Source organism: Columba livia, chromosome 16, assembly GCF_036013475.1.
Source record: "Columba livia isolate bColLiv1 breed racing homer chromosome 16, bColLiv1.pat.W.v2, whole genome shotgun sequence".
NCBI lineage: Eukaryota > Metazoa > Chordata > Aves > Columbiformes > Columbidae > Columba > Columba livia.
The window spans coordinates 14,353,878-14,381,788 of record NC_088617.1 but is presented as its reverse complement, the minus strand read 5'-3'; the positions used below and the strand labels follow the sequence as shown (position 1 = coordinate 14,381,788).

Sequence of the window (27,911 nt, the reverse complement as noted above, 5' to 3'; positions counted from 1 at the left end):
ATCTGACAGCAGTAACTACTGCTACCACTTGGGCAATCTGCAAAGCTTCCTGAATACCATAGGGTTGCTAGAGACAGAAAGCCTGGGGGTTGCCTGGGGGCTGCTCCAATACATTGACAAGTGTTCATTTCATCGGGGCAGACAGGGCGCGAGTGCTGGAGGGAAGGATGGAAGCATCCCCTGCCAGCCCGGCACACAGAGGAACGGCAACTCGCCTCACTCAGCTTCCACTGCTCTTAGTTTTCAGCACCGGACTATTTCAAGGACTGTGCATGTAAACATTTGATTCAGCTGAGCACTTCAACTGGAATGATCTATACACGCCTGCTTTGAATTTGGTGTATACGTGTTCCCGAGATGCTGTTTAAGTTGAACTGTTCACTTACGGCTGCTCCACTCCACACCTCCACAATACATCCTCCTCAGGGTCTGAAAGCCTCACCACAACTCTGGGCCACCACTGAGTAGCCAAACCAACAGCTGCCTCATTTCCAGGAAACCAGGATGAGGAGGGAAGCTCTTTTAATCACAGCGCTCCATGGGACACGGGCTTATAAAAAAGGCTTAGTATTTACAACACAAGAACTGAAGATTTCTCCAGGAGAAGGTTCAATGCAGGTTGCGGCAAGAGCTGCTGGGTAAGCCTTCAACTGGAGCCCAGCAGCACCGGCATCCTGCATCACCCGGGTAAAACCAGAAATTATCCTCCTCTTCCCCTGCACAGACACATAAGAACATGACCCTTTGCTTCCACTCAAGCAAGGTGTGCACAGCTCAGCTCTGCACTGAGTTTCCATCATAGAATGCCTTCCTGTTGCTGGAGTGAATTCTGAACACAGCTCCCTGGAGGACAAACCTTGAACTTTAAGTTCCTTTTCTTGACAACAGAGGAGAGATTTGAACAGCAAGTGTTGACAGCAGCAGCCATGAAATTACAGTGTTTCAGATACATCTCTGAGGCTTTTGAAAGAAAAACAATAGACTCGTTATACTGGTGGGGAGGGGGAGACAGAAATGTTTAAAATGATGATTTTCGAGCCCTCCCAGTCTCTGGATGTTAATTATTTCGTTCACCAGCCATCAGGTGCAGTCTCCCACCCTGCATTGAGCATCGATGGACAACGAAGCTGGGAGACAAAGGTGGAACGGCAGCTTGTGCCAACAGTGCGCAGGAACCGGGACGGCTGGGGCAGGCGAGGGAGCAGAGCAACAACCGTTCAATGCACTAGTGAAGAATTCAGCCTCTACTGTGCCAAGGGAACACAGGCTGCCTGACAGCAGTCTCTGTTCTGCAGGTAGTAAAGCTTAGAGACAACCTCCTACAGAAGTCTAACCCAGAAGAGTGCTTTCCTCGGATCTGTGCCATTGGCCCAACCATCCTTTAATGGGAATTAAAATGCCTTTTTCACTACAAGTTATGAGCAAGGACAATTACGGTTAGGTGGTAGATGTTGAAGTAATCAATTAATACCAACGAACTCCCCATCTGAATTTGTATGAGTTTCTATTCAAAGCCATTTATTCACAAAGCCATCAGGTAACGTTAAGTGATCCAAGTACAGCAGAGCACTTTGAGGGTCACTTGCCTCGGTACATGACGAACACTGATAAAAGCAGATGATCTGGTACTTATATACTAAGCATTGCTTTGAAGTGATTGCAGGTAGCTAATATTTAAGTGCTGTTTCACAGGGCACCATTAAATATCTCCTCTGACTCATCTAACACGTGTGTTCAACAGCAGCAGGTAAACTTGTCATGAATGATAAACAAAGGATGATGTTCAAGCACTCTGACAATATAACCTTGTCCAAGACCATGAAACATGAACAAGATCATCCAAGGATGTCTTGTGCAACACCAGGCTGTCAGACAGCAAGCACTCCTCCGAATTCCCAGCAAAAGACAGGATCATTGCGCCCATTTAACAGGCAGCAAGATGCAGGACAAGGCAGCCACTTCCTGCAAGACCCTCCAGCACATGAGAAATGTGGTCGAGTCTTGAGTAAACAAAGCACAACGCTGCCATGATGTGCTCTTAGCTCTCTCAGTTCTACACAACACCCAGCACGCGGTCACGCTGTGATGCTATTTAACCTTCCCCTCTGCCCACCAGTCCAAGAGAGACAGTTCTTGAAGTTCTTAGAACAGTAACTGTTCAAGTCTAGGAACGATCTGTAATTCTCATTATCTAAAGACAGCAGCCACAACTCAGTTTGCTACTGGAAATTACAAAAACAGGTTTGGAGTGGCACCAATGTTGGAACAATAGTGGTCGTGTTTTAATCAAGAGCCCCCATGGCTCAGCAGGCCCCTTTGACAGGTCACCTGTTGCCTATGGTTTCAAACAACTGAGCCCCCGAGCACCCCAGTCCTGACACTCACCTTGGTACAAAGAGGTTTTGGAGATGTTTGAGAATGCTTTGAACGTAAAGGTTTGGTTCCTTAATCACTGGTAAAGGAATGGAGTCCTTAGGTAACACAAGAGCCATAATCCAATCTGTGTACACATCGACACAGTATTTCACAGTATCGCCATCCAGAGGGAGGGTCAGTCCATAGCAAACCACCTCCATAGTCCATTTTACCTGACCGAACACAAAGCAGGAGTCATTCAAAACAAATATTAGCAAGTAAGCAGTGGTCAGAGCACAGCAGCTCTAACTCAACAAAATAACAGGAGTTACATGGTACAGGCTGTTCTATTTAACACGTACTACAAGAAAGCACCACGTTATTCATTTGTATATCATGACATCATGAAGATTATGAATAAATGGCAAAACACTCTAAATCCTGAATCTCTTTATTCCAACCTGTACAGAGAACTCTTTAGAACACACAAGAGCCATAATGGGGTAATGGAAGATCTTCAAATTCTAGTAAATACTTGTATTATACAAAGCAATTTTTAAAAAATCACATACTGTTGCTTCAATAACAGAGGTAATTAGAAAGGTTTTCTGTGTTAACTGCTAAATTGCCTTTTATTTTTTTCCTTTAGCCTCAACTTCCTGGTACAGTAGCTCAAATAAACACCTACGAGGTGGTGAAGTACACTGTTCTATGAGCTAGCTGTTAATAGAAGCTTTATGTAGATTATTAACATAAAAATATAGCACACTTCACAAAACTTGGACTATTGAAGAGAGAAAAATAAAGGAGACTACAGAAAATCTCTGTCACTCTAGCATGAGGGAAACTACGATCTGTAAGGAAATGCACTTACTTCTTTGTCTGTTTTCAATAAACTCTCACTTCCAACGGATGATGCAATTAAAGCTTGTCCAAGAGGACGCACCACTGCGTTGGCCACTTCTCTCCCCACATTCTCAGGATAGCTGTGAAGCACACTGGTGTTACCCTGATCATTCTGAATGACGAGATGCAAGGACCTCCACTCCGAGTACATAGTGCCTCTATGCTACAATCCAAACAACACCTGGGGGCAAGGAAGAACAAAATGAAAGACACATAATTAGTAGAAATGTCCATCACAAGTCTGAGGCTGCATCTGTGTCGTACATTTGAAGACCTAGAAAACAGCCTAACAGCTGGTTGGTTTTTGTTTTGGTTTGGTTGTTTTGAGACACTTGAGAAGTGACTCCACCTCACACTTCTGCTTTGCATCACGTTGTAGGAAAGACGCTCTTCCTTACATGACATCTTTGGCTAAAAAGATGAACAAAATCCTCATAGAACTGTTCTATCTGAAACCGCAATGCACCCCACTCCTCCTAGTCTGATGCCAGTGCCAGCAGAGGTGCAGGGCCTGCAGCAGGACCCGGGTCGGCAGGAGCAGCACAAAGCAATTCCAGCCGCTCCAGCCAGTGCCTCCGCTGCCTTGGGGCCCAACGTCAGTGCCTCTGTGCAAACACACATAGCACCGGGAATAAAGCAGAGGAGCTGGAGATGTGCGCACACCTGCGGGGCTCTGACCATCCTGGCATGGTGGAGACACGGTGGGATGGCTCCGGTGCCTGGAGGGTTGGAATGGAAGGATTCCGGCTCTTTAGGAAGGACAGGCAGGGGAGACAAGCAGGGGGTGTCACCCTCTATGACCAGCGCAGAGCTCCCCATGGGGATGGGTGGGGAACCTTCCAGTACCCAAAGAGGACCTACAAGAAAACTGGAGAGGGACTTTTTACAAGGGTGTGTAGCAACAGGACAAAGGGTAAGGGCTTTAAACTGAAGGAGGGGAGGTTTAGGTCAGACATTAGGAAGAAGTTCTTCCCTGTGAGCTGTGAGCCCTGGCACAGGCTGCCCAGAGCAGCTCTGGATCCCCAGCCCTGAGTGTCCAGGGCCGGGCTGGATGGGCTCTGAGCAACCTGGGCTGCTGGAAGGTGTCCCTGCACATGGAGGATGGTGGAACTAGATGAGCTTTAAGGTCCTTTCCAACCCAAACCATTTGGTGATTCTAGGATATAAGCAATGGCTCCAATTCACACCTTGTTCCCTTTTTCAGCTCACTAGTAGGTAAAAATACAAACCAAGAAACTGTCAGGAAAATCTTAGTTATCTCAGAAGACAAAAAGTCAGGCTCTTTCTACATCCATACAGTATGTCTCCTACAGCATGCACTGCTCAAAACTGGGAGGCGAAAAATCTGAGTGACTGCTGAAGAGCGCACTGTAGATTATGTAGATTATTAACTTAAGCGACTTCAGGACCGGCTGAGCCTTGGTGCACCACTAACTTCAACCCAGTATCACTTCGGAGTTTCACTATAACATTGCACGCAGGCGCCAATCTACAGCCTTAGGATATGCACGCCCTAACGCATTCCAAACCCTTGTAATGTCAACACACACACATCACTGCCCAATCTTGATTTGTCCCAAAGATTCAGGATAGAAAAGCCACCAGAGAGTTTCTCAGGCAGCTCTCTCAGAACTAGGCAGGGGAAAGAGTCCTCCTTTCATCAACACTCACAGCACCACTGCAGTTGTGCGTTTTCCCTGTTTGCAGACTGAGCCGGCTCAGGGAGCCAAGCGGACAGTGAACTGACCAGATTTTTGCAGTGGTGGTTTTCTGCTTGTTCATTTTGTAGTTGGTTTGGGGGGTTTTGTTTGTTTGGGGTTTTGCTTGGGTTTTTTTCTGGTGGTGGTGGTGATTCTGTTTGGTTGGGGGTTTTGGCGTGTGTTTTTGTTTTGTTGGTTGGGGTTTTTTTTGGCATTTTTGTGAAAGCACAACCAAAAAAGGTAGACTAGAAGCAACAAAAGTTAAGCCATGCTTCACAGTCTATCTCAGCCCTCGCCAAGCAGCACGCAGTGATGCCCTTCTGCACAGAGACCAGCAGCACGTGCTACCCCATTGGCACACGCACAACAGTGACCTGTGGGGCAGAGCCAAGGTCGGGGAACAGCAGAGCCAGGAGCCACGGGCAGTGCAGAGCCCAGCAGGGGACAGATGGACAGCCAGCCTCAGACAGACAGCCTCGGGCATCCAGCCTCGCCAGCAGCACTGGGCAACTGATCTGCCCTGCGTGGCCAGTTTGGACCTCCACATCAAACCACTTGGAAAGTCAGCACAAATCACAGAATCCCAGAATGTCAAGGGTTGGAAGGGCCCTGGAAAGCTCATCCAGTGCAATCCCCCCATGGAGCAGGAACACCCAGATGAGGTTACACAGGAAGGTGTCCAGGCGGGTTGGAATGTCTGCACAGAAGGAGACTCCACAACCTCCCTGGGCAGCCTGGGCCAGGCTCTGCCACCCTCACCCCCAACAAGTTTCTTCTCATATTCAAGTGGAACCTCCTGTGTTCCAGTTTGTACCCATTGCCCCTTGTCCTGTCACTGGTTGTCACCAGAAGAGCCTGGCTCCATCCTCCTGACACTCCCCCTTTCCATATTGATCCCCAGGAATGAGTCACCCCTCAGTCTCCTCTTGTCCAGCTCCAGAGCCCCAGCTCCCTCAGCCTTTCCTCACACGGGAGATGCTCCACTCCCTTCAGCATCTTGGTGGCTGCGCTGGACTCTCTCCAGCAGTTCCCTGTCCTGCTGGAACTGAGGGGCCCAGAGCTGGACACAATATTTCAGGTGTGGTCTCCCCAGGGCAGAGTAGAGGGGCAGGAGACAAAGGTTTGTCTGCTGAGATGGCTTTGAGCTGGATCAAGATCTGATCTCCCACAGGTGAGATGAACATCTGCACCAACACAAAGGAGCAGGTTGGTACCCACTCACCGCCACATTGCAACCGCTGTCTCAGCAGGTGGCACCGCAGCAGCCTCAGCCGGCAGCACCGTCTCCTTCTTTCTTCCTCTCCTGCCACCACGTCTGTTAGTCTGTTATCAGCTCTCTGAGCCAGCTGACCACGTGAACAATGGAACAAGGAAAACCAGGTCGGCATGGGGGAAAAGTGAGGAGTGCTCAACAGCCACAGCTTAGATCAGCTCAAGCTGATCTAGCAGCTTCCCGACGACCCTTTGCCAGCTACACACAGCTGGCACATTTGGGAAGCCAGTTAGTTATACAGGGAATGTTTTGAATGCCCCCTTTAGATATTCCTTGGCCCAAAACCAAACAAGAAACCAGGCCTGGAAATACACTTTCCTACAGGTCCACCTATTTAGCTGACTCTGCAAGTGTTTATTTACACTCAAAACCAATGTAAAAAGCCTGAGGATTCCCTTCAAGGGAGGAGGGAAGGTGAGGCAGCAAGGTCTAGCTTTTCCAAACTACATCCTTCCTGGTCTGAGGCAGCAATCACGTGTGCTGATCTGAGAGCCAATTAATCTGAGCACCACAGCCTGCGGGAAGCACATCCCCCCCATCCTCCAGGCCTTCGGTGTCCTCTGGGGACCGTGCAGCGGAACATGTGTGTGCCACTGTGGGCAAAACCCTCCGGCTTCGAGGAAAACAACAGTGTCTTGGCACACCGAGAAGTCACAATGCTACCAAAAAAACCACACAGGCCAACAAAATGAACATGACCCACTACCCTTGGTGATGGCTTCCGTCACTGCTTAACTTTATTACCTGGTTTTCCCTATTGCTGTCTTTTCCTTTGATATCCCACAGCCACGGGGCCTCTTTATCTTCCCCTTTCAGTCCCACCTGAATGTTGCCTTAGTCTCCAGCTCGTGTTTGGAGTGGAAGGAGGAGGGAGAGAAGTGAAATATCACCCACTCGGCCAGACCTCCCCTTCCTCCCGCAGGCCCCAGCACTGGCTGTACCCAGAGCAGCGTGTCCCTGCCCCTGCCATCGCTGCTCACCACGAGGGAAGGGCAAAGGCACTCTCCATCCCTCCCATTTGACGCTCGGTTCATTACAGCAGCACAGAACACCATTTGAGGAGTGCCAGTTTAAAGAAACTGATTATAACTGATAAAGCAGAGTGTACTTTCCATTGCTGCACTCCAGCCCGGCAGGAACAGCTCCCGGCTGCTGGCTGCAGCACGGCGACTGCAGCTGCCCCGCCACACACTTGCTTCCAGAAGCGCTAAAGTGCTGCACAGCACAAGCAGACTGGCGGCAGTGCCTGTGCACGAGCTTCCTCGTTGACAAGACAAAAGCCACCAGAGAGGACAGGGATTCCCAAGTTCTGCTGCATTCTGGACAACCCTCATTGTGCGAGGGCAAGGCAATGGGAAGACGCAGCCACCTGCCCGGCCGCAGCTCCCTGACGAGCTGAAGCAGCGATGCAAAGCTCTTTTGGATGACTCTTCCACACTTGTGAGGGGAGCAGCATCCCCAAAGGTACCGGACAGATAGAACAAGCCATGTTTAAGAGAGCTTTAGCAGCAAGGCAGGGGAACCACAGCCTCTGGTGTCACATACACCCAGCCTGCTGCCTGACCTTCCTACACAAATTTAACAATCTTAATTTAATGTATCTTATCAAAATTCGAGGTTTCCTTTGGTCTTGCCACAATAGAAATCTTCTGTTAATCTTACCAATAGACAAGGAATACTGACACGAGTAATTGCTTCAGACGTAAACCCCCTTTGAGGCGGGATTTCCTACGGTATTGATTTATTCACCCCCTACATTTAGCAGTAGGAAGGTTTTATTTGCAAGGACTATGAGTTACTTTTCATTTAAGACTCTGCTTCAGCTGCCATTTGAACTGGAAATTGCTGCCATCTGCTAGGACGGGGTAGAGTTAAACTCATCTACTATGCAGCTTCTTATAACTGGATATAAGCTAAAAAAGGATGGTACGTCTCCCCACACAACTGTGTCTTACCACGTTCAGTTTCCACAGATCCAACACACTGACAGTTCTGTAACTTGTTTTAGACAAAAGGCAGCTAATGCTTCACAGAAGCAGAACTCCCTCCCTCAGAAGATGCTGTATTTATCACAATACTTAAACAGCAACAGCAAATTGGAGGAAAAGAGATGCGACTGACACACCACTCAAACAACATACCCTGATTTTTACTTTTCTTTTTGCAATGCTTCTGCATTTCAGCTTCAAAAAAGCACTCTCGCTGTTCCAAGTAACATCTCCCAAGTTTCGTGCAGCTCAATATTCTTATTTCACATAAACGTATGTCTTATTGAGGTTCAAATCACTAAGGACTCTCAAAATGACAGGCAGCCTAACCAAGAGAAGGGGTAGGAGAGGAATTAACAAACCCCTGAAGTTCACCAAGCAGTATGACACACTCTCCGGTTTGGAAAGGGGCGGTGTTTGTGTTCCTGGAGGCTGCACGAAATAAAACATCCCCAGATTCTCACATATAGCTCTGGAAATAAACAGACAACATTGACACTGACAGGACAACCAAGAGATGTGAAGTTAAAATATTTAACATCTACTATGAAACTGAATATAATTCCAATATTCCTTAGGGTGGTAAATAATTTGGGTTTCAATATATTCCGTCCAGATCCATTTCAGCTTAGGAACTTTAGTCGCGATCACCATTTAAACCACTGAAAATGGATGTTTCAGCATTTCAGACTAAAGAGCCTCAGCTCACGAACACTGTCCAGAAAACTCCAAAAATAAAAATATTTAAGTTCTATTTCCAGTCCCTGAAGACTTAATATGAAGAGCTGCAGCCAAAATATTTAAACTCCTGGATCCATAAAGTTAGACAGTGAGAATTACCCAACTAAATAACAGATGCACATTCTGCAACTACTTTGAAGGAATACGCAGGAGCTCAGAGGCTGAAGCGGAGTGAGTTTCTGGGGCGTGTGGTCCGGGAGCCAGCCCTGGGGCATGAGGCAGCTCTGCAGAAAGCTGTGCTGAGCGAGGGGCTGCCGGCAGCAAACAGGAGCCTTTAGCCCTTCATGCTCAGCAGCTTCATATGCAAAATGAAATGTTTGCCTACGATGCAAAAGCACTTCAAGCACAAAAACAAGCTGTCCCAAAAATGGATGCTGCTTGGGTTTTACCAGAGGCAAAAAAGCAGAGCAGAGGCAATTGTTATTAATATTTCAGTGAAATATAGTAGATGCAAAGACCAGCAGCAGAGAGATGCCCAAGGAAGGCTGAAGACCTAAGAGAGCCCAAACCAGAGAAGCATCAGCATAAAAGGTCGACACCAAAAAATTCTGGGATATTAGTCATGCTTTGTATTTCACAGAAAACAGGTAACTCCTCTCTCTAACACAACCCCTCCTACACCAAGAGTACCGACCTCTGCTCTCTAGAGGCCATGGTTTACTGCCATAAGGCCATCTTGCCACAACCAGCCTTCCCTGGATCACGTACCAAAGAGGTTTTGAGCAATTTTTCCAGCCAGCTGCGGCGTAACAGCATCCTGAGCACAAAAAACTGACCCAGCTTTACACTGGTGCCCTCCGCCCTCCAAGTTCATGCTGCAGAGCGACTTCGGTCTTGCCGAGACTAGCACAGCACCTCCTGTATTAAGTCCACCGGGGCTGAGGAAGAGACCCCCCCAGCAGCTCAGCTCGGAGCCCATCCCACAGGCAGGCTCTGCCGCAGGCACACACCGTGTGGAGAGGACAACAGGCAGAGCAGATGGCAGGTGAAAAATAAACAGAGCAAGAGTCAAACGGAAGACCCATCAGAGAGAAACATCAGCAGAAAGCTGCTGTTTCGTTAAGTCAGTATTTTGTTAAGGAAAAAGCAAAGATGCATGTCAGGTTTACTATTAAATGAAAAGAAAAAAAAAAGGCTACATTCAAGGCAGGAAGAGATAAGAGATCAGGAACAGAGAAAATAGGAACTCGTGTCATCCTTTCCCAGGCCATTCAGCCACAGTGCAGAGGAGAGAGAAGAATCACAGCTCCACTTGCACAGGGAAGATGAATTTGTCTGACTTTTCCACCTAACTGCAGCAGAAGATACCATGTGAATCTGACACGGAGAAGACGGGGCCTCAAATGGAAGGTGCCAATTAAGCCCCAGGGCTTGGGTCTCACCCTCCCCAGCACCGAGAGATCCCACTGCCACGCTGGTCCCAACAGCCGCACTGGGCACCGGCCTCCCCAGAGCAGGAGGCAGGACACCAGCCACAGAGAAGGCAGCTGCCTAAAAACCACATACTGTAACATCTAAAGATTAACAGAGCCATAAGAAAGGAAAAAATATCCGTCAGTTCTGCACGGTTTGGCTATTACTCTGCTCTCAGACGTCAGTACTAATTGCTTCTCAATATCCTTCGCATCTTTAAAAGGGGTTCAAAAATTACCTTCCAGGAAGGTCATCTGAGAACGTAAAGAGTTTTCACACCACCCACCAGTACCAAGAAACACGTGATGAACTCCACCACAAAACTGTGCACTTCCCTGACCCAGACTGAGAAGATTTTTTACTCAAGAGTTTATTTTACATTTACACATCTACCTCAGTCCAGCTCCTTGTGCAACTCTACAAACTGCAGCACCAGGCAGGGATCTCCTGGAGCCGACGGAGCTCTTAACTGGGGCAATGAGCCCCACTGCGCTTGTCCTGCTGTTCTCCACCTTCCAAAAGAAACCTGAGCTACTGCCCGCAGGCCCTGGAGATCAAATGAGTTGAAAAACAAGCAGAGGAAAGCAGAATCATGGCAAAGTCCAGGAGGCCGGCAGCCAGGAACACAAGGCACCACCACGTTATTTGTAAAGTCTGCAGGGAAACGGCAACAACAACTTCACCCTCCCTGAGGAGCCGGCACACAGGGGAAGGGCTCACCGACACGTATGACACTTCACGCTCGTTTCGGGGACCCGAAACGCGGCTCAAAAGCGGCCCCCGGGGCCAGGGCCAGAGCACAGGCCGACAATGACCGCAGGGCCGCGGGCCGGTGCGAGAGGGCTCCCCAGGGCCGCTCCCGCCCGCCCTGCAGCGGCTCCGCGGCACCGGCCGGGCCCAGGCAGCTGCCCGAGGCGACCGCGGGAGCCGCCGGGGTAAGCGCGGCCCCGCCCGGTGCAGCCCAGCCCGCAGGCCCGGCCCCGGGCGCCGCGCTCACCGCGGCAGAGTCCCGGGCGGCGCCCGCCACCACAGGCCCCGCCGGCGGCAGGAGCAGGCCGAGCGCGGGCAGCGCCGCGGCGGGAAGGCCCAGGCCGCCTTACCTGCGCCGAAGGGCCCGGCAGGCATGTCGGGGCAGGGCCGGCCGCTCCGCCCTCAGGCCACCAGCTCCATGGTGCCCGCGGCGGCCGAGGCGACACAGGGGAGACGCCGCTCCGCTCAGCGCCGCTACCCGCCGCCACTTCCGGCAGCGCCACAAAGCGCACGGTGAGCGGCCGGGCCCGGCGGCGCTCTGCGCATGCGCGCGGCCGCGCTGTAAACCAACTCCCCCCCAAGGCCGCGGTCGCTCCGCCGGCGGCGCCGAATAAGTCGCGGAAAAAGGCTGCGCGCATGCGCGGGTCCTCCCCGGCCCCGCCTGTCGCCGCCGCCGCGCGCTCCCGCTTAAAGGGGCCGCGCAGAGCCTGCCCTCCCCGCACAGCCCCTCCCCGGAGTCGCCGCGGTCCTCGTTTCGCCTTCTCTCGTCTCTTCCCTGGCGCTGCGCCCCTTGGTTCCGGGCGGGGCCCGCAGCGCTCACCGGCACCCCGCACCGGGCACTGAGCAGCAGTCGCGCACAGCAGAGGCGCTGCCGAGCCCCGTCCGGTTTGAGCCCTCGGGCAGGGCCGGGCTCTGTGCCCCTCCGGCCATCCCCACTGCCGCTGCCGGGGGCTCCGGGAGACCGAGAGGTCTCTGGGGTGCGCGGGGGTCCCGTCTGCCTTGCACCGCGTCCCTGGGCACCGCTGACACCCGCGGCAGCCGAGGCCAGAGCCGGGGGGAAACAACATCAGCGTTTTCTGTGGGCCGTGTCTCCCTCCTGCTCTCGTTTGCTGTCCTTTGCAAAGCTCTGCGGGCTCTGGGAGTGCCGAGCGCGGCGTTACGAGTTCCCTGCCCTCAAACACAGTCGGTACGAAACGCAGCACGGGTCCCTGCGGGTAGCAGCGCCAGTGCCCCAATGGGCCGGCATAACCTGCACCCCACAGAACCCCAGAATAGCAGGGGTTGAAGGGACCTGGAAAGCTCATGCAGTGCAATCCCCCCATGGAGCAGGAACACCCAGATGAGGTTACACAGGAAGGTGTCCAGGCGGGTTGGAATGTCTGCACAGAAGGAGACTCCACAACCCCCCTGGGCAGCCTGGGCCAGGCTCTGACACCCTCACCGGGAAGAAGTTTCTTCTCAAATTCAAGTGGAACCTCCTGTGTTCCAGTTTGCACCCATTGCCCCTTGTCCTGTCATTGGTTGTCACCAGAAGAGCCTGGCTCCATCCTCCTGACACTCCCCCTTTCCATATTGATCCCCATGAATGAGTCCCCCCTCAGTCTCCTCTTGTCCAGCTCCAGAGCCCCAGCTCCCTCAGCCTTTCCTCACACGGGAGATGCTCCACTCCCTTCAGCATCTTGGTGGCTGCGCTGGACTCTCTCCAGCAGTTCCCTGTCCTGCTGGAACTGAGGGGCCACAACTGGACACAAGATTCCAGGTGTGGTCTCCCCAGGGCAGAGCAGAGGGGCAGGAGAACCTCTCTGACCTACTGACCACCCCCATTCTAACCCACCCCAGGTGCCATTGGCCTTCCTGGCCACAAGGGCCCAGTGCTGGCTCATGGTCACCCTGCTGTCCCCAGGACCCCCAGGTCCCTTTCCCCTACGCTGCTCTCTAATAGGTCATTGCCCAACTTACACTGGAACCTGGGGCTGTTCCTGCCCAGATACAAGACTCTACACTTGCCCACAGCCCGGCATCGTCTGGCACTGGGTCGTGGCTGAGGGTACGAGGGCGCAGGGCCCCGGCAGCCCTGGGCCGGCAGGGCAGCACAGCTCCTGCAGCGCTGGCAGGAGCCCCGTGCAGCTGTGTGTCCCCGTGGGGTCACACTGCCGCCACCTCGCCTGCAGCATTTCCTGACCTCCGCAAAGCGCTTCGGTGTGTGCGCTGCTGGGGAGGTCAGCCCAGGTCACAGATCCCTCACCCGCTGTTTGACGGGGCCGGCTCTGCAGGCCCCTTCTGTAGCGTTCACCTGGGCTGCTCCTTGTTCAGTGCAGCAGAAACGTGTCAGCCCAAACAAACAGCAGCCTGCAAAGAGGCTTTTAACCCTTTCTATTGCCACCCATTGAAGAAACACCAGGTATGACAATGCTTGCTGAGCCCGTCATCCTCTCAGCCCTTTGCCTGCTCTATCAGAGGTGCAAACGCTCCTTCCAGTCTTTATGTCAACCGTGACAGCGGCAAAGGAAAGGTACTCAAGAGCTCATCTGCAGCAGCCCATGGTGAGCCACCTGTGTTTTTCCTCTCCTCTCACTAGTGTGGTTATCCAAACCACCCAGGATGGCCTCAGGGCTGCCCGCTCCTGCCGGTGAGCTGCCCCCCAGCTCTGTGCAGTTTGCCCTGCTTGGATTCTCAGCATTTTATCACAGGGTTCGTGCATCTTACCGTTGTCACATTACCTTTATTTATGCATAAAAAAGTTAAGATCGCCGTCGCATTTTTCCCTGTCCATGCAGGGTTCCCTCTCCCAAGTCACAGCGCGACTGCTCCTGAAGCACGCTGAACATCTCCATCCCCGGCGCCGGCACTGGTCCTGACTGGAGACTGGTGGGCATGGAGGGGCTGGCGACCCACGCAAGCGCTGCCCCACAGGGCACAGGGCCACGTCGGGCTGCACACAGCCCTGCCCCACAACAGGCTTCGCCAGCAAATGGCACTGGAGAAGCCTGTGGGCAGCTCCCACCTGGCACCTGGCAATGATGACAACAGCCTGTCCTTTATCTTGAAGTGAAGCAGCGTGTTTTCATTAGAGGCCCTTATGCATAAGTGCAGAAATGATAGTTGCTTACTTTGAGGAACACGCTATAAAAGCCCTTAAGACCACGATTCCAGTGAACGTGTCCCCTGTGCCCTGTGCTGTGCCCTGGCTGCAGGTCCATGCAACTGCACAACTCAGGGTTCCCACTTGCAAAGCAGGAGAAGAGCAGCTGCTGGTGCACATTCAAGGGTGTCTTTGGAAGCAGAGGAACGTCACACCTGGGCTGTGCACTTTGCAATCCGAGGGAACTGCCAGAGGAAACGGCACGGCTGTTGGCAGTGCTTCAGCTCAGCTCCTGACAGGTGCAGCACCGTGCACAACCCTCTGGTCCCCACAGGAAACTGTACACCCCAAACTCGGCCTTACACTCGTTACGCTCCATGGTTGGGCTGCCATTTGGCAGGACCTACACCAGCTGGGGAACGGGCTGTCAGTGACCTCACCAAATCCAGCCAAAAAGCACTGGGAAACCAGAGCAGAAGCCAGGGCAGGGGAGACTGGGAAGGGGCAGAGAGGTGTCTGGGCTGAAGGGGACCCTGAGGAAAGGGGAGAAGAGGGGTGTCCCTCAGCCCCGGTTTGCCTTCGGTGTTTCATGAGATGCGAATCTGGAATTAGATGTTGACAGCGATGGGCCAAAAATCCAATTCAGTGCAATTCCCTGAGCTGAGGCTGCTTTGCCCGTGGCAGGGAAGAGCTCTGAACGGGAATAGCGGGCAAACCCCAGCCAGGACCCAGTGTCTTTGGTGTGGCAGTTCCTTGTCTTTCTTCCCGGTTGCGGAGGATGCTGCTTTGCTTCACAGCATCACAGGAGAGTTGAGGTGAGAAGGGGCCTGTGGAGATGACCCCTCCAAGCCGGGCCAGGAAGGGCGGGGGCCACAGGCCTGTCCAAACGGGCCTCCAGACGGGCCTCACACGGGGCGGTGGGCAGCAGCAGGGCAGCGTCACGGCAACCAGTGATGTGACAATGCGGCAACGCCGCGATGCCACAATGGCGAGTGCTCTATAAAGCCGCTCGCCGGGAGAGCGGCCGTGGCATCTGCTGCCGGGTGCCTCTGGAGCGACAGGAGCCAGCGCAGGACGCAGCTCTAGGAGAGCTCTTGGAAGGAGCCGTGGAGCACAGTCTGACTGCTGGAGTCCTAAAGGCAGACGCGGTGCTGAGTGCAGGAGCTGTGCAGCGCAGTCTCACCGCTGCTGTCCCAAAGGCAGACGCGGTGCTGAGTGCAGGAGCTGTGCAGTCTCACCGCTGCTGTCCCAAAGGCAGACGCGGTGCTCAGGGCACTGTCAAACAGGCAGAGGTGAGCAGCGGGGCGATGGAGAGGGCTCAGCCGGGGAGCCTGGGACATGGCGGGGCTGCTCGGGGGCATTGGGACGGGCCCTTTCTTGCAGCCGCTGGGCAGGAGGCTCATTGAGCTGTGCCTGAGGGTCTCTGTCTTCCTAGCTCGGACACAGAAGACAACACCTGGGAGAAGCAGCTACTGGCCCAATGGACCCTAAGCTGCTGGACCTCACCCTCGGTGTCAAGATCCCCGTGACACCCGGCTCCAAGCCTGTGTTCAGCAGGGGAAAGCTGGGGGAAAAGGTAAAGGCAGAAGAAAGGGGTCGGAGGGCTCTCCTCTTTTATGGGGTCCCCGTCATCCCGAGACGTCCTCGTGGCCACCAGCTCTACAGCGGGAGCTGCAGCCCTTCAGTCGGCCGGGGCTGGGGACTCGAGGGAAGCTCCTGGCTCCCCGGTGCCCAGAGAAAGGAGAACGTGCCCAGAGCAGCGGCATTCCGTAGCATTTCGGCTCAGCTCCTTGCAGGTGCAGCACTGGGTGCAGCCCTCTGGCCCCGCAGTAAACAGCCCCCTGTGCTCCTCCAGCACCAGCAGATCGGCACCAGGCAGAGCGCCTGGGCTCAGGCTTTCTTCTCCGCTGGAGAGTCTCTCAAGTAGAGAGATCTTTCCTGTGGTGGGAAGTAAGCCAGGAATTAGTCTGGGCCTCGCAGGTTTGGAAATGCCGGCCTGTGTGCGTGAGGAGCTGGGAGGTGCGTTCGTCCCTGCGGCTCCTTCCTGCCCCGCTCACACTCTGGAACGTCTCTCACAGCTTCACCGGCCCTCGGGCTCGTTTGACCTTGGGGATCCCCTGGGCCACCGCATGAGCAACGAGTACAACAGCCTGCATGACCCACATCTGCAGGCCTACCACCAACGCAAGGACAACGTGCAGTGGCTGAAGAGACAGGGTTTAGTCACCAGCGATGGCAACGTAGGTTTGGATGCGATGGGGCTGATCAAAACGGTTCCCTCCCAGCGGGGTTCCCGAGCGCAGAGGAGGGTGTGCAGAGGAGCAGCTCCCCTCCCGCCGGGCCCGGCTGTTTCGGGAAGGCGGTCTGCGCAGCCGGCTTCACAGCGCTTGGGGGATTTCTGCCCCCCGCTCTCCACAGGTGGTTTGCTCGCTGAAGGAGTTCAACCAGTACAGGCAGTACCGGACCATGCTCAAGCTGGAGGCCAAGAAAGCGTCCATCCGAGAGCAGGTCAGCAAAGCGGGGTGTTCACAGACACGCAGCGTCCCGAGGGAAGCCCTTCCCTTCCGCCCTCGTCGCGGGGCTGGAGCAGAGCCCTGTCCTGGGCCCGCGGGACGCCTCAGCACGCAGGGCCGGGAGCGCTTGTCCAGCCCACAGCCAGACACAACCTGCTGTCACCTTGCAGGAGAAGCTTCGGGAACACCTGCCCAAGTTAGAGCATGCTCCCAAACTGCAGGGGAAGATCAACACTTCTTGTCTGGGACAGCGGCTGCTGCTGCCTCAGAAACCATCTTGTCTGGGACAGCGGCTGCTGCTGCCTCAGAAACCATCTTGTCTGGGACAGCGGCTGCTGCTGCCTCAGAAACCATCGTGCCCACCTCCACCCAAAGGAGAAAACAACTCCATGAAATGGGGGCGACGCTTGAGAGCTGCTTGTGATGAGAGCGAAAGCCCCTCCCAACCTGAGCTGGGGCACGAAGATGCAGCCGGTGCGCTCAGAGCTGCAGAGCCTGCGGAGATCTCTTCTCTGCACCATCGGCAGCAAATTGAACTGGCGGCCAAGCAGCTCACAGCGACCGTGTCGGAGAGCTTGGGGAAGCACTTTGCATCCGGCACATCTGAGCCAGGGCCTGTTGCCGGAGGAACCACCGGAGCGGGCAAATCTGAGGAAGAGAAATCGGGGCAAGCTGAAACAGCAGCTTCCGACAGAGCAACTTCAGGGGCTTCGCTTGACCGTCTGGCCACAGAAGTTGTCAACATTGTTTGCAGCACCTTGGAAGCCATTGGAGCCTCTCAGTCTGAAGGAGGCTGTAGCTGCACATGTTCTGCAGTGCTGGAGCTTCTCAGGGGAGGTGTCTCCAACAGACGGCCGCAGCCACCCCAGGCGCCTTTCTCAAGTCCAGGCCTGGAGGAAGGACAAGGATTCCCCGGCGCACCTGAAGAGTGGAGCCTGGAAGCCGCCAAGGGAGCAAAGTGGCCCGGACCTGGATCCGGAGAGGAGAGCCGTCCCGCTGAGGACACCCGCCCCTCCACGGGCCCACAGCTCTGCAGACAGCCCGTCCCTCCGGCAGCTCCGAAGGGCCCTGCCCAGAGAGCAGCACGACGCAGAGCAGCGCGCGGCCAGCCGGTGGGAGGCGAGCCCCAGCAGCCGCGTCAGCAGCGAGGCCGTTAGCTGGGAGGCTGGCGGGCCATGTCCTGGGCAGGGCTGCGGCAAGAGACGCGGAGAGCCCTGGGCAGCTCCGCCAAGTACAGCCCTGTGCTTCCAATAAAGAGTTTGTTGTCAAGTGCTGGCTTGTGGCTGCCTTCCTTCAAGCCTGGCCAGACTGTGTCTGGCATTTGCCTGCAGTCGTCCTACAGTCTCTGTCATGCTAAGACCCTATTTTACAGGGAATCTCATGTAGGGAGGTGAGAAGCAACCAGCATTTTCATCACACTTGTGCTCCAGCCCCTCACCAGCTCTGTTGCCTTCTCTGAACTCACTCCAGCACCTCAAGGATTCTTGTGGTGAGGGGCCAAAACTGACCCCAGGATTCAAGGTTTGGCCTCCCCAGTGCCCAGGACAGTGGCACAATCACTTCTCTGGTCCTGCTGGCCACATTATTCCTGATACAAGCCAGTATGCTGGTGGCCTTTATGGCCACCTGGGCACACGCTGGCTCATGTTCAGCTGCTGACACCAACACCACCAGGTCCTTTTCCAGCTGCTCTTCCCCAGCCTGCAGCGTTCATGGGGTTGTTGTGACCCAGGTGCAGGACCCGGCACTTGGCCTTATCGGCCCATCGATCCAGCATCACAGTATCACAGTGTGTTTGGGATTGGAAGGGACCTCAAAAGCTCATCCAGTCCAATTCCCTGCTGGAGCAGGAACGCCTAGATCAGGGCACGCAGGAACATGTCCAGGCGGGTTGGAATGTCTGCAGAGAAGGAGACTCCACAACCCCCCAGGGCAGCCTGGGCCAGGCTCTGCCACCCTCACCGGGAAGAAGTTTCTTCTCAAATTCAAGTGGAACCTCCTGTGTTCCAGTTTGCACACATTGCCCCTTGTCCTGTCACTGGTTGTCACCAGAAGAGCCTGGCTCCATCCTCCTGACACTCCCCCTTTCCATCTTGATCCCCATGAATGAGTCCCCCATCAGGCTCCTCTTGTCCAGCTCCAGAGCCCCAGCTCCCTCAGCCTTTCCTCACACGGGAGATGCTCCACTCCCTTCAGCATCTTGGTGGCTGCGCTGGACTCTCTCCAGCAGTTCCCTGTCCTGCTGGAACTGAGGGGCCACAACTGGACACAAGATTCCAGGTGTGGTCTCCCCAGGGCAGAGCAGAGGGGCAGGAGAACCTCTCTGACCTACTGACCACCCCCTTCTAAGCCACCCCAGATACCATTGGTTTCCTGGCCACAAGGGCCCAGTGCTGGCTCATGGTCACCCTGCTGTCCCCAGGACCCCCAGGTCCCTTTCCCCTACGCTGCTCTCTAATAGGTCATTGCCCAACTTATACTGGAACCTGGGGCTGTTCCTGCCCAGATACAAGACTCTACACTTGCCCACAGCCCGGCATCGTCTGGCACTGGGTCGTGGCTGAGGGTACGAGGGCGCAGGGCCCCGGCAGCCCTGGGCCGGCAGGGCAGCACAGCTCCTGCAGCGCTGGCAGGAGCCCCGTGCAGCTGTGTGTCCCCGTGGGGTCACACTGCCGCCACCTCGCCTGCAGCATTTCCTGACCTCCGCAAAGCGCTTCGGTGTGTGCGCTGCTGGGGAGGTCAGCCCAGGTCACAGATCCCTCACCCGCTGTTTGACGGGGCCGGCTCTGCAGGCCCCTTCTGTAGCGTTCACCTGGGCTGCTCCTTGTTCAGTGCAGCAGAAACGTGTCAGCCCAAACAAACAGCAGCCTGCAAAGAGGCTTTTAACCCTTTCTATTGCCACCCATTGAAGAAACACCAGGTATGACAATGGAAACTGTACCCTGAACTGCAGGGACACCTCTGTCCCGTGTGTCCCGTGCACAGGAGGCTGGTGACAGCACGGGGCCAGAGTTTTACAGTAAAGGTTTGCTTAGCGCTTTTATTGTAAATCTGTTCTGTTTGTTCTGCCCTCGAAGCAGGAGGGCAGCCCTTGCAGGACACAACCCTTCATAGCACCATGAATCTCTGGTGCCTAATAAAAACAATAAATGCTCTGGAGAGGTGTTAGTGAGGCTGCTGGGATGGTGTGTGCAGCAGGGACTGAGAAGGCTGAGCGGAAAGGGAGTTCAGTGCACAAGCAGAGGCTCAGAGAACCAACAGCCACCCATGCAGAACCATGATGAAACTAAACACGTGCAAACCTGGCTCACGGATCCCCTGCCGCGCAAACTGTCTGCTTGCTGAGCCCGTCATCCTCTCAGCCCTTTGCCTGCTCTATCAGAGGTGCAAACGCTCCTTCCAGTCTTTATGTCAACCGTGACAGCGGCAAAGGAAAGGTACTCAAGAGCTCATCTGCAGCAGCCCATGGTGAGCCACCTGTGTTTTTCCTCTCCTCTCACTAGTGTGGTTATCCAAACCACCCAGGATGGCCTCAGGGCTGCCCGCTCCTGCCGGTGAGCTGCCCCCCAGCTCTGTGCAGTTTGCCCTGCTTGGATTCTCAGCATTTTATCACAGGGTTCGTGCATCTTACCGTTGTCACATTACCTTTATTTATGCATAAAAAAGTTAAGATCGCCGTCGCATTTTTCCCTGTCCATGCAGGGTTCCCTCTCCCAAGTCACAGCGCGACTGCTCCTGAAGCACGCTGAACATCTCCATCCCCGGCGCCGGCACTGGTCCTGACTGGAGACTGGTGGGCATGGAGGGGCTGGCGACCCACGCAAGCGCTGCCCCACAGGGCACAGGGCCACGTCGGGCTGCACACAGCCCTGCCCCACAACAGGCTTCGCCAGCAAATGGCACTGGAGAAGCCTGTGGGCAGCTCCCACCTGGCACCTGGCAATGATGACAACAGCCTGTCCTTTATCTTGAAGTGAAGCAGCGTGTTTTCATTAGAGGCCCTTATGCATAAGTGCAGAAATGATAGTTGCTTACTTTGAGGAACACGCTATAAAAGCCCTTAAGACCACGATTCCAGTGAACGTGTCCCCTGTGCCCTGTGCTGTGCCCTGGCTGCAGGTCCATGCAACTGCACAACTCAGGGTTCCCACTTGCAAAGCAGGAGAAGAGCAGCTGCTGGTGCACATTCAAGGGTGTCTTTGGAAGCAGAGGAACGTCACACCTGGGCTGTGCACTTTGCAATCCGAGGGAACTGCCAGAGGAAACGGCACGGCTGTTGGCAGTGCTTCAGCTCAGCTCCTGACAGGTGCAGCACCGTGCACAACCCTCTGGTCCCCACAGGAAACTATACACCCCAAACTCGGCCTTACACTCGTTACGCTCCATGGTTGGGCTGCCATTTGGCAGGACCTACACCAGCTGGGGAACGGGCTGTCAGTGACCTCACCAAATCCAGCCAAAAAGCACTGGGAAACCAGAGCAGAAGCCAGGGCAGGGGAGACTGGGAAGGGGCAGAGAGGTGTCTGGGCTGAAGGGGACCCTGAGGAAAGGGGAGAAGAGGGGTGTCCCTCAGCCCCGGTTTGCCTTCGGTGTTTCATGAGATGCGAATCTGGAATTAGATGTTGACAGCGATGGGCCAAAAATCCAATTCAGTGCAATTCCCTGAGCTGAGGCTGCTTTGCCCGTGGCAGGGAAGAGCTCTGAACGGGAATAGCGGGCAAACCCCAGCCAGGACCCAGTGTCTTTGGTGTGGCAGTTCCTTGTCTTTCTTCCCGGTTGCGGAGGATGCTGCTTTGCTTCACAGCATCACAGGAGAGTTGAGGTGAGAAGGGGCCTGTGGAGATGACCCCTCCAAGCCGGGCCAGGAAGGGCGGGGGCCACAGGCCTGTCCAAACGGGCCTCCAGACGGGCCTCACACGGGGCGGTGGGCAGCAGCAGGGCAGCGTCACGGCAACCAGTGATGTGACAATGCGGCAACGCCGCGATGCCACAATGGCGAGTGCTCTATAAAGCCGCTCGCCGGGAGAGCGGCCGTGGCATCTGCTGCCGGGTGCCTCTGGAGCGACAGGAGCCAGCGCAGGACGCAGCTCTAGGAGAGCTCTTGGAAGGAGCCGTGGAGCACAGTCTGACTGCTGGAGTCCTAAAGGCAGACGCGGTGCTGAGTGCAGGAGCTGTGCAGCGCAGTCTCACCGCTGCTGTCCCAAAGGCAGACGCGGTGCTGAGTGCAGGAGCTGTGCAGTCTCACCGCTGCTGTCCCAAAGGCAGACGCGGTGCTCAGGGCACTGTCAAACAGGCAGAGGTGAGCAGCGGGGCGATGGAGAGGGCTCAGCCGGGGAGCCTGGGACATGGCGGGGCTGCTCGGGGGCATTGGGACGGGCCCTTTCTTGCAGCCGCTGGGCAGGAGGCTCATTGAGCTGTGCCTGAGGGTCTCTGTCTTCCTAGCTCGGACACAGAAGACAACACCTGGGAGAAGCAGCTACTGGCCCAATGGACCCTAAGCTGCTGGACCTCACCCTCGGTGTCAAGATCCCCGTGACACCCGGCTCCAAGCCTGTGTTCAGCAGGGGAAAGCTGGGGGAAAAGGTAAAGGCAGAAGAAAGGGGTCGGAGGGCTCTCCTCTTTTATGGGGTCCCCGTCATCCCGAGACGTCCTCGTGGCCACCAGCTCTACAGCGGGAGCTGCAGCCCTTCAGTCGGCCGGGGCTGGGGACTCGAGGGAAGCTCCTGGCTCCCCGGTGCCCAGAGAAAGGAGAACGTGCCCAGAGCAGCGGCATTCCGTAGCATTTCGGCTCAGCTCCTTGCAGGTGCAGCACTGGGTGCAGCCCTCTGGCCCCGCAGTAAACAGCCCCCTGTGCTCCTCCAGCACCAGCAGATCGGCACCAGGCAGAGCGCCTGGGCTCAGGCTTTCTTCTCCGCTGGAGAGTCTCTCAAGTAGAGAGATCTTTCCTGTGGTGGGAAGTAAGCCAGGAATTAGTCTGGGCCTCGCAGGTTTGGAAATGCCGGCCTGTGTGCGTGAGGAGCTGGGAGGTGCGTTCGTCCCTGCGGCTCCTTCCTGCCCCGCTCACACTCTGGAACGTCTCTCACAGCTTCACCGGCCCTCGGGCTCGTTTGACCTTGGGGATCCCCTGGGCCACCGCATGAGCAACGAGTACAACAGCCTGCATGACCCACATCTGCAGGCCTACCACCAACGCAAGGACAACGTGCAGTGGCTGAAGAGACAGGGTTTAGTCACCAGCGATGGCAACGTAGGTTTGGATGCGATGGGGCTGATCAAAACGGTTCCCTCCCAGCGGGGTTCCCGAGCGCAGAGGAGGGTGTGCAGAGGAGCAGCTCCCCTCCCGCCGGGCCCGGCTGTTTCGGGAAGGCGGTCTGCGCAGCCGGCTTCACAGCGCTTGGGGGATTTCTGCCCCCCGCTCTCCACAGGTGGTTTGCTCGCTGAAGGAGTTCAACCAGTACAGGCAGTACCGGACCATGCTCAAGCTGGAGGCCAAGAAAGCGTCCATCCGAGAGCAGGTCAGCAAAGCGGGGTGTTCACAGACACGCAGCGTCCCGAGGGAAGCCCTTCCCTTCCGCCCTCGTCGCGGGGCTGGAGCAGAGCCCTGTCCTGGGCCCGCGGGACGCCTCAGCACGCAGGGCCGGGAGCGCTTGTCCAGCCCACAGCCAGACACAACCTGCTGTCACCTTGCAGGAGAAGCTTCGGGAACACCTGCCCAAGTTAGAGCATGCTCCCAAACTGCAGGGGAAGATCAACACTTCTTGTCTGGGACAGCGGCTGCTGCTGCCTCAGAAACCATCTTGTCTGGGACAGCGGCTGCTGCTGCCTCAGAAACCATCTTGTCTGGGACAGCGGCTGCTGCTGCCTCAGAAACCATCGTGCCCACCTCCACCCAAAGGAGAAAACAACTCCATGAAATGGGGGCGACGCTTGAGAGCTGCTTGTGATGAGAGCGAAAGCCCCTCCCAACCTGAGCTGGGGCACGAAGATGCAGCCGGTGCGCTCAGAGCTGCAGAGCCTGCGGAGATCTCTTCTCTGCACCATCGGCAGCAAATTGAACTGGCGGCCAAGCAGCTCACAGCGACCGTGTCGGAGAGCTTGGGGAAGCACTTTGCATCCGGCACATCTGAGCCAGGGCCTGTTGCCGGAGGAACCACCGGAGCGGGCAAATCTGAGGAAGAGAAATCGGGGCAAGCTGAAACAGCAGCTTCCGACAGAGCAACTTCAGGGGCTTCGCTTGACCGTCTGGCCACAGAAGTTGTCAACATTGTTTGCAGCACCTTGGAAGCCATTGGAGCCTCTCAGTCTGAAGGAGGCTGTAGCTGCACATGTTCTGCAGTGCTGGAGCTTCTCAGGGGAGGTGTCTCCAACAGACGGCCGCAGCCACCCCAGGCGCCTTTCTCAAGTCCAGGCCTGGAGGAAGGACAAGGATTCCCCGGCGCACCTGAAGAGTGGAGCCTGGAAGCCGCCAAGGGAGCAAAGTGGCCCGGACCTGGATCCGGAGAGGAGAGCCGTCCCGCTGAGGACACCCGCCCCTCCACGGGCCCACAGCTCTGCAGACAGCCCGTCCCTCCGGCAGCTCCGAAGGGCCCTGCCCAGAGAGCAGCACGACGCAGAGCAGCGCGCGGCCAGCCGGTGGGAGGCGAGCCCCAGCAGCCGCGTCAGCAGCGAGGCCGTTAGCTGGGAGGCTGGCGGGCCATGTCCTGGGCAGGGCTGCGGCAAGAGACGCGGAGAGCCCTGGGCAGCTCCGCCAAGTACAGCCCTGTGCTTCCAATAAAGAGTTTGTTGTCAAGTGCTGGCTTGTGGCTGCCTTCCTTCAAGCCTGGCCAGACTGTGTCTGGCATTTGCCTGCAGTCGTCCTACAGTCTCTGTCATGCTAAGACCCTATTTTACAGGGAATCTCATGTAGGGAGGTGAGAAGCAACCAGCATTTTCATCACACTTGTGCTCCAGCCCCTCACCAGCTCTGTTGCCTTCTCTGAACTCACTCCAGCACCTCAAGGATTCTTGTGGTGAGGGGCCAAAACTGACCCCAGGATTCAAGGTTTGGCCTCCCCAGTGCCCAGGACAGTGGCACAATCACTTCTCTGGTCCTGCTGGCCACATTATTCCTGATACAAGCCAGTATGCTGGTGGCCTTTATGGCCACCTGGGCACACGCTGGCTCATGTTCAGCTGCTGACACCAACACCACCAGGTCCTTTTCCAGCTGCTCTTCCCCAGCCTGCAGCGTTCATGGGGTTGTTGTGACCCAGGTGCAGGACCCGGCACTTGGCCTTATCGGCCCATCGATCCAGCATCACAGTATCACAGTGTGTTTGGGATTGGAAGGGACCTCAAAAGCTCATCCAGTCCAATTCCCTGCTGGAGCAGGAACGCCTAGATCAGGGCACGCAGGAACATGTCCAGGCGGGTTGGAATGTCTGCAGAGAAGGAGACTCCACAACCCCCCAGGGCAGCCTGGGCCAGGCTCTGCCACCCTCACCGGGAAGAAGTTTCTTCTCAAATTCAAGTGGAACCTCCTGTGTTCCAGTTTGCACACATTGCCCCTTGTCCTGTCACTGGTTGTCACCAGAAGAGCCTGGCTCCATCCTCCTGACACTCCCCCTTTCCATCTTGATCCCCATGAATGAGTCCCCCATCAGGCTCCTCTTGTCCAGCTCCAGAGCCCCAGCTCCCTCAGCCTTTCCTCACACGGGAGATGCTCCACTCCCTTCAGCATCTTGGTGGCTGCGCTGGACTCTCTCCAGCAGTTCCCTGTCCTGCTGGAACTGAGGGGCCACAACTGGACACAAGATTCCAGGTGTGGTCTCCCCAGGGCAGAGCAGAGGGGCAGGAGAACCTCTCTGACCTACTGACCACCCCCTTCTAAGCCACCCCAGATACCATTGGTTTCCTGGCCACAAGGGCCCAGTGCTGGCTCATGGTCACCCTGCTGTCCCCAGGACCCCCAGGTCCCTTTCCCCTACGCTGCTCTCTAATAGGTCATTGCCCAACTTATACTGGAACCTGGGGCTGTTCCTGCCCAGATACAAGACTCTACACTTGCCCACAGCCCGGCATCGTCTGGCACTGGGTCGTGGCTGAGGGTACGAGGGCGCAGGGCCCCGGCAGCCCTGGGCCGGCAGGGCAGCACAGCTCCTGCAGCGCTGGCAGGAGCCCCGTGCAGCTGTGTGTCCCCGTGGGGTCACACTGCCGCCACCTCGCCTGCAGCATTTCCTGACCTCCGCAAAGCGCTTCGGTGTGTGCGCTGCTGGGGAGGTCAGCCCAGGTCACAGATCCCTCACCCGCTGTTTGACGGGGCCGGCTCTGCAGGCCCCTTCTGTAGCGTTCACCTGGGCTGCTCCTTGTTCAGTGCAGCAGAAACGTGTCAGCCCAAACAAACAGCAGCCTGCAAAGAGGCTTTTAACCCTTTCTATTGCCACCCATTGAAGAAACACCAGGTATGACAATGGAAACTGTACCCTGAACTGCAGGGACACCTCTGTCCCGTGTGTCCCATGCACAGGAGGCTGGTGACAGCACGGGGCCAGAGTTTTACAGTAAAGGTTTGCTTAGCGCTTTTATTGTAAATCTGTTCTGTTTGTTCTGCCCTCGAAGCAGGAGGGCAGCCCTTGCAGGACACAACCCTTCATAGCACCATGAATCTCTGGTGCCTAATAAAAACAATAAATGCTCTGGAGAGGTGTTAGTGAGGCTGCTGGGATGGTGTGTGCAGCAGGGACTGAGAAGGCTGAGCGGAAAGGGAGTTCAGTGCACAAGCAGAGGCTCAGAGAACCAACAGCCACCCATGCAGAACCATGATGAAACTAAACACGTGCAAACCTGGCTCACGGATCCCCTGCCGCGCAAACTGTCTGCTTGCTGAGCCCGTCATCCTCTCAGCCCTTTGCCTGCTCTATCAGAGGTGCAAACGCTCCTTCCAGTCTTTATGTCAACCGTGACAGCGGCAAAGGAAAGGTACTCAAGAGCTCATCTGCAGCAGCCCATGGTGAGCCACCTGTGTTTTTCCTCTCCTCTCACTAGTGTGGTTATCCAAACCACCCAGGATGGCCTCAGGGCTGCCCGCTCCTGCCGGTGAGCTGCCCCCCAGCTCTGTGCAGTTTGCCCTGCTTGGATTCTCAGCATTTTATCACAGGGTTCGTGCATCTTACCGTTGTCACATTACCTTTATTTATGCATAAAAAAGTTAAGATCGCCGTCGCATTTTTCCCTGTCCATGCAGGGTTCCCTCTCCCAAGTCACAGCGCGACTGCTCCTGAAGCACGCTGAACATCTCCATCCCCGGCGCCGGCACTGGTCCTGACTGGAGACTGGTGGGCATGGAGGGGCTGGCGACCCACGCAAGCGCTGCCCCACAGGGCACAGGGCCACGTCGGGCTGCACACAGCCCTGCCCCACAACAGGCTTCGCCAGCAAATGGCACTGGAGAAGCCTGTGGGCAGCTCCCACCTGGCACCTGGCAATGATGACAACAGCCTGTCCTTTATCTTGAAGTGAAGCAGCGTGTTTTCATTAGAGGCCCTTTTGCATAAGTGCAGAAATGATAGTTGCTTACTTTGAGGAACACGCTATAAAAGCCCTTAAGACCACGATTCCAGTGAACGTGTCCCCTGTGCCCTGTGCTGTGCCCTGGCTGCAGGTCCATGCAACTGCACAACTCAGGGTTCCCACTTGCAAAGCAGGAGAAGAGCAGCTGCTGGTGCACATTCAAGGGGTGTCTTTGGAAGCAGAGGAACGTCACACCTGGGCTGTGCACTTTGCAATCCGAGGGAACTGCCAGAGGAAACGGCACGGCTGTTGGCAGTGCTTCAGCTCAGCTCCTGACAGGTGCAGCACCGTGCACAACCCTCTGGTCCCCACAGGAAACTGTACACCCCAAACTCGGCCTTACACTCGTTACGCTCCATGGTTGGGCTGCCATTTGGCAGGACCTACACCAGCTGGGGAACGGGCTGTCAGTGACCTCACCAAATCCAGCCAAAAAGCACTGGGAAACCAGAGCAGAAGCCAGGGCAGGGGAGACTGGGAAGGGGCAGAGAGGTGTCTGGGCTGAAGGGGACCCTGAGGAAAGGGGAGAAGAGGGGTGTCCCTCAGCCCCGGTTTGCCTTCGGTGTTTCATGAGATGCGAATCCGGAATTAGATGTTGACAGCGATGGGCCAAAAATCCAATTCAGTGCAATTCCCTGAGCT

At 55.7% G+C, this 27,911-nt stretch overlaps 1 protein-coding gene across 4 annotated transcripts in view; it reads right to left on the bottom strand.

Moving 5' to 3' along the window:
* Positions 1–11,683, bottom strand: part of RALGAPB (Ral GTPase activating protein non-catalytic subunit beta) — a 72,071-nt gene extending 60,388 nt beyond the window's left edge. For all 4 annotated transcript variants that reach the window (XM_065032647.1, XM_065032648.1, XM_065032649.1 and 1 more), the window contains exons 1-3: positions 11,477–11,683; positions 3,230–3,442; positions 2,386–2,588 (exon numbers count right to left, since the gene is read on the bottom strand). In XM_065032647.1, the coding sequence (XP_064888719.1) occupies positions 2,386–2,588; positions 3,230–3,412 (386 nt within the window). In that variant the 5' untranslated portion in view covers positions 3,413–3,442; positions 11,477–11,683. The remainder of the gene's footprint in view (positions 1–2,385; positions 2,589–3,229; positions 3,443–11,476) is intronic.
* Positions 11,684–27,911: the final 16,228 nt, after the last annotated feature.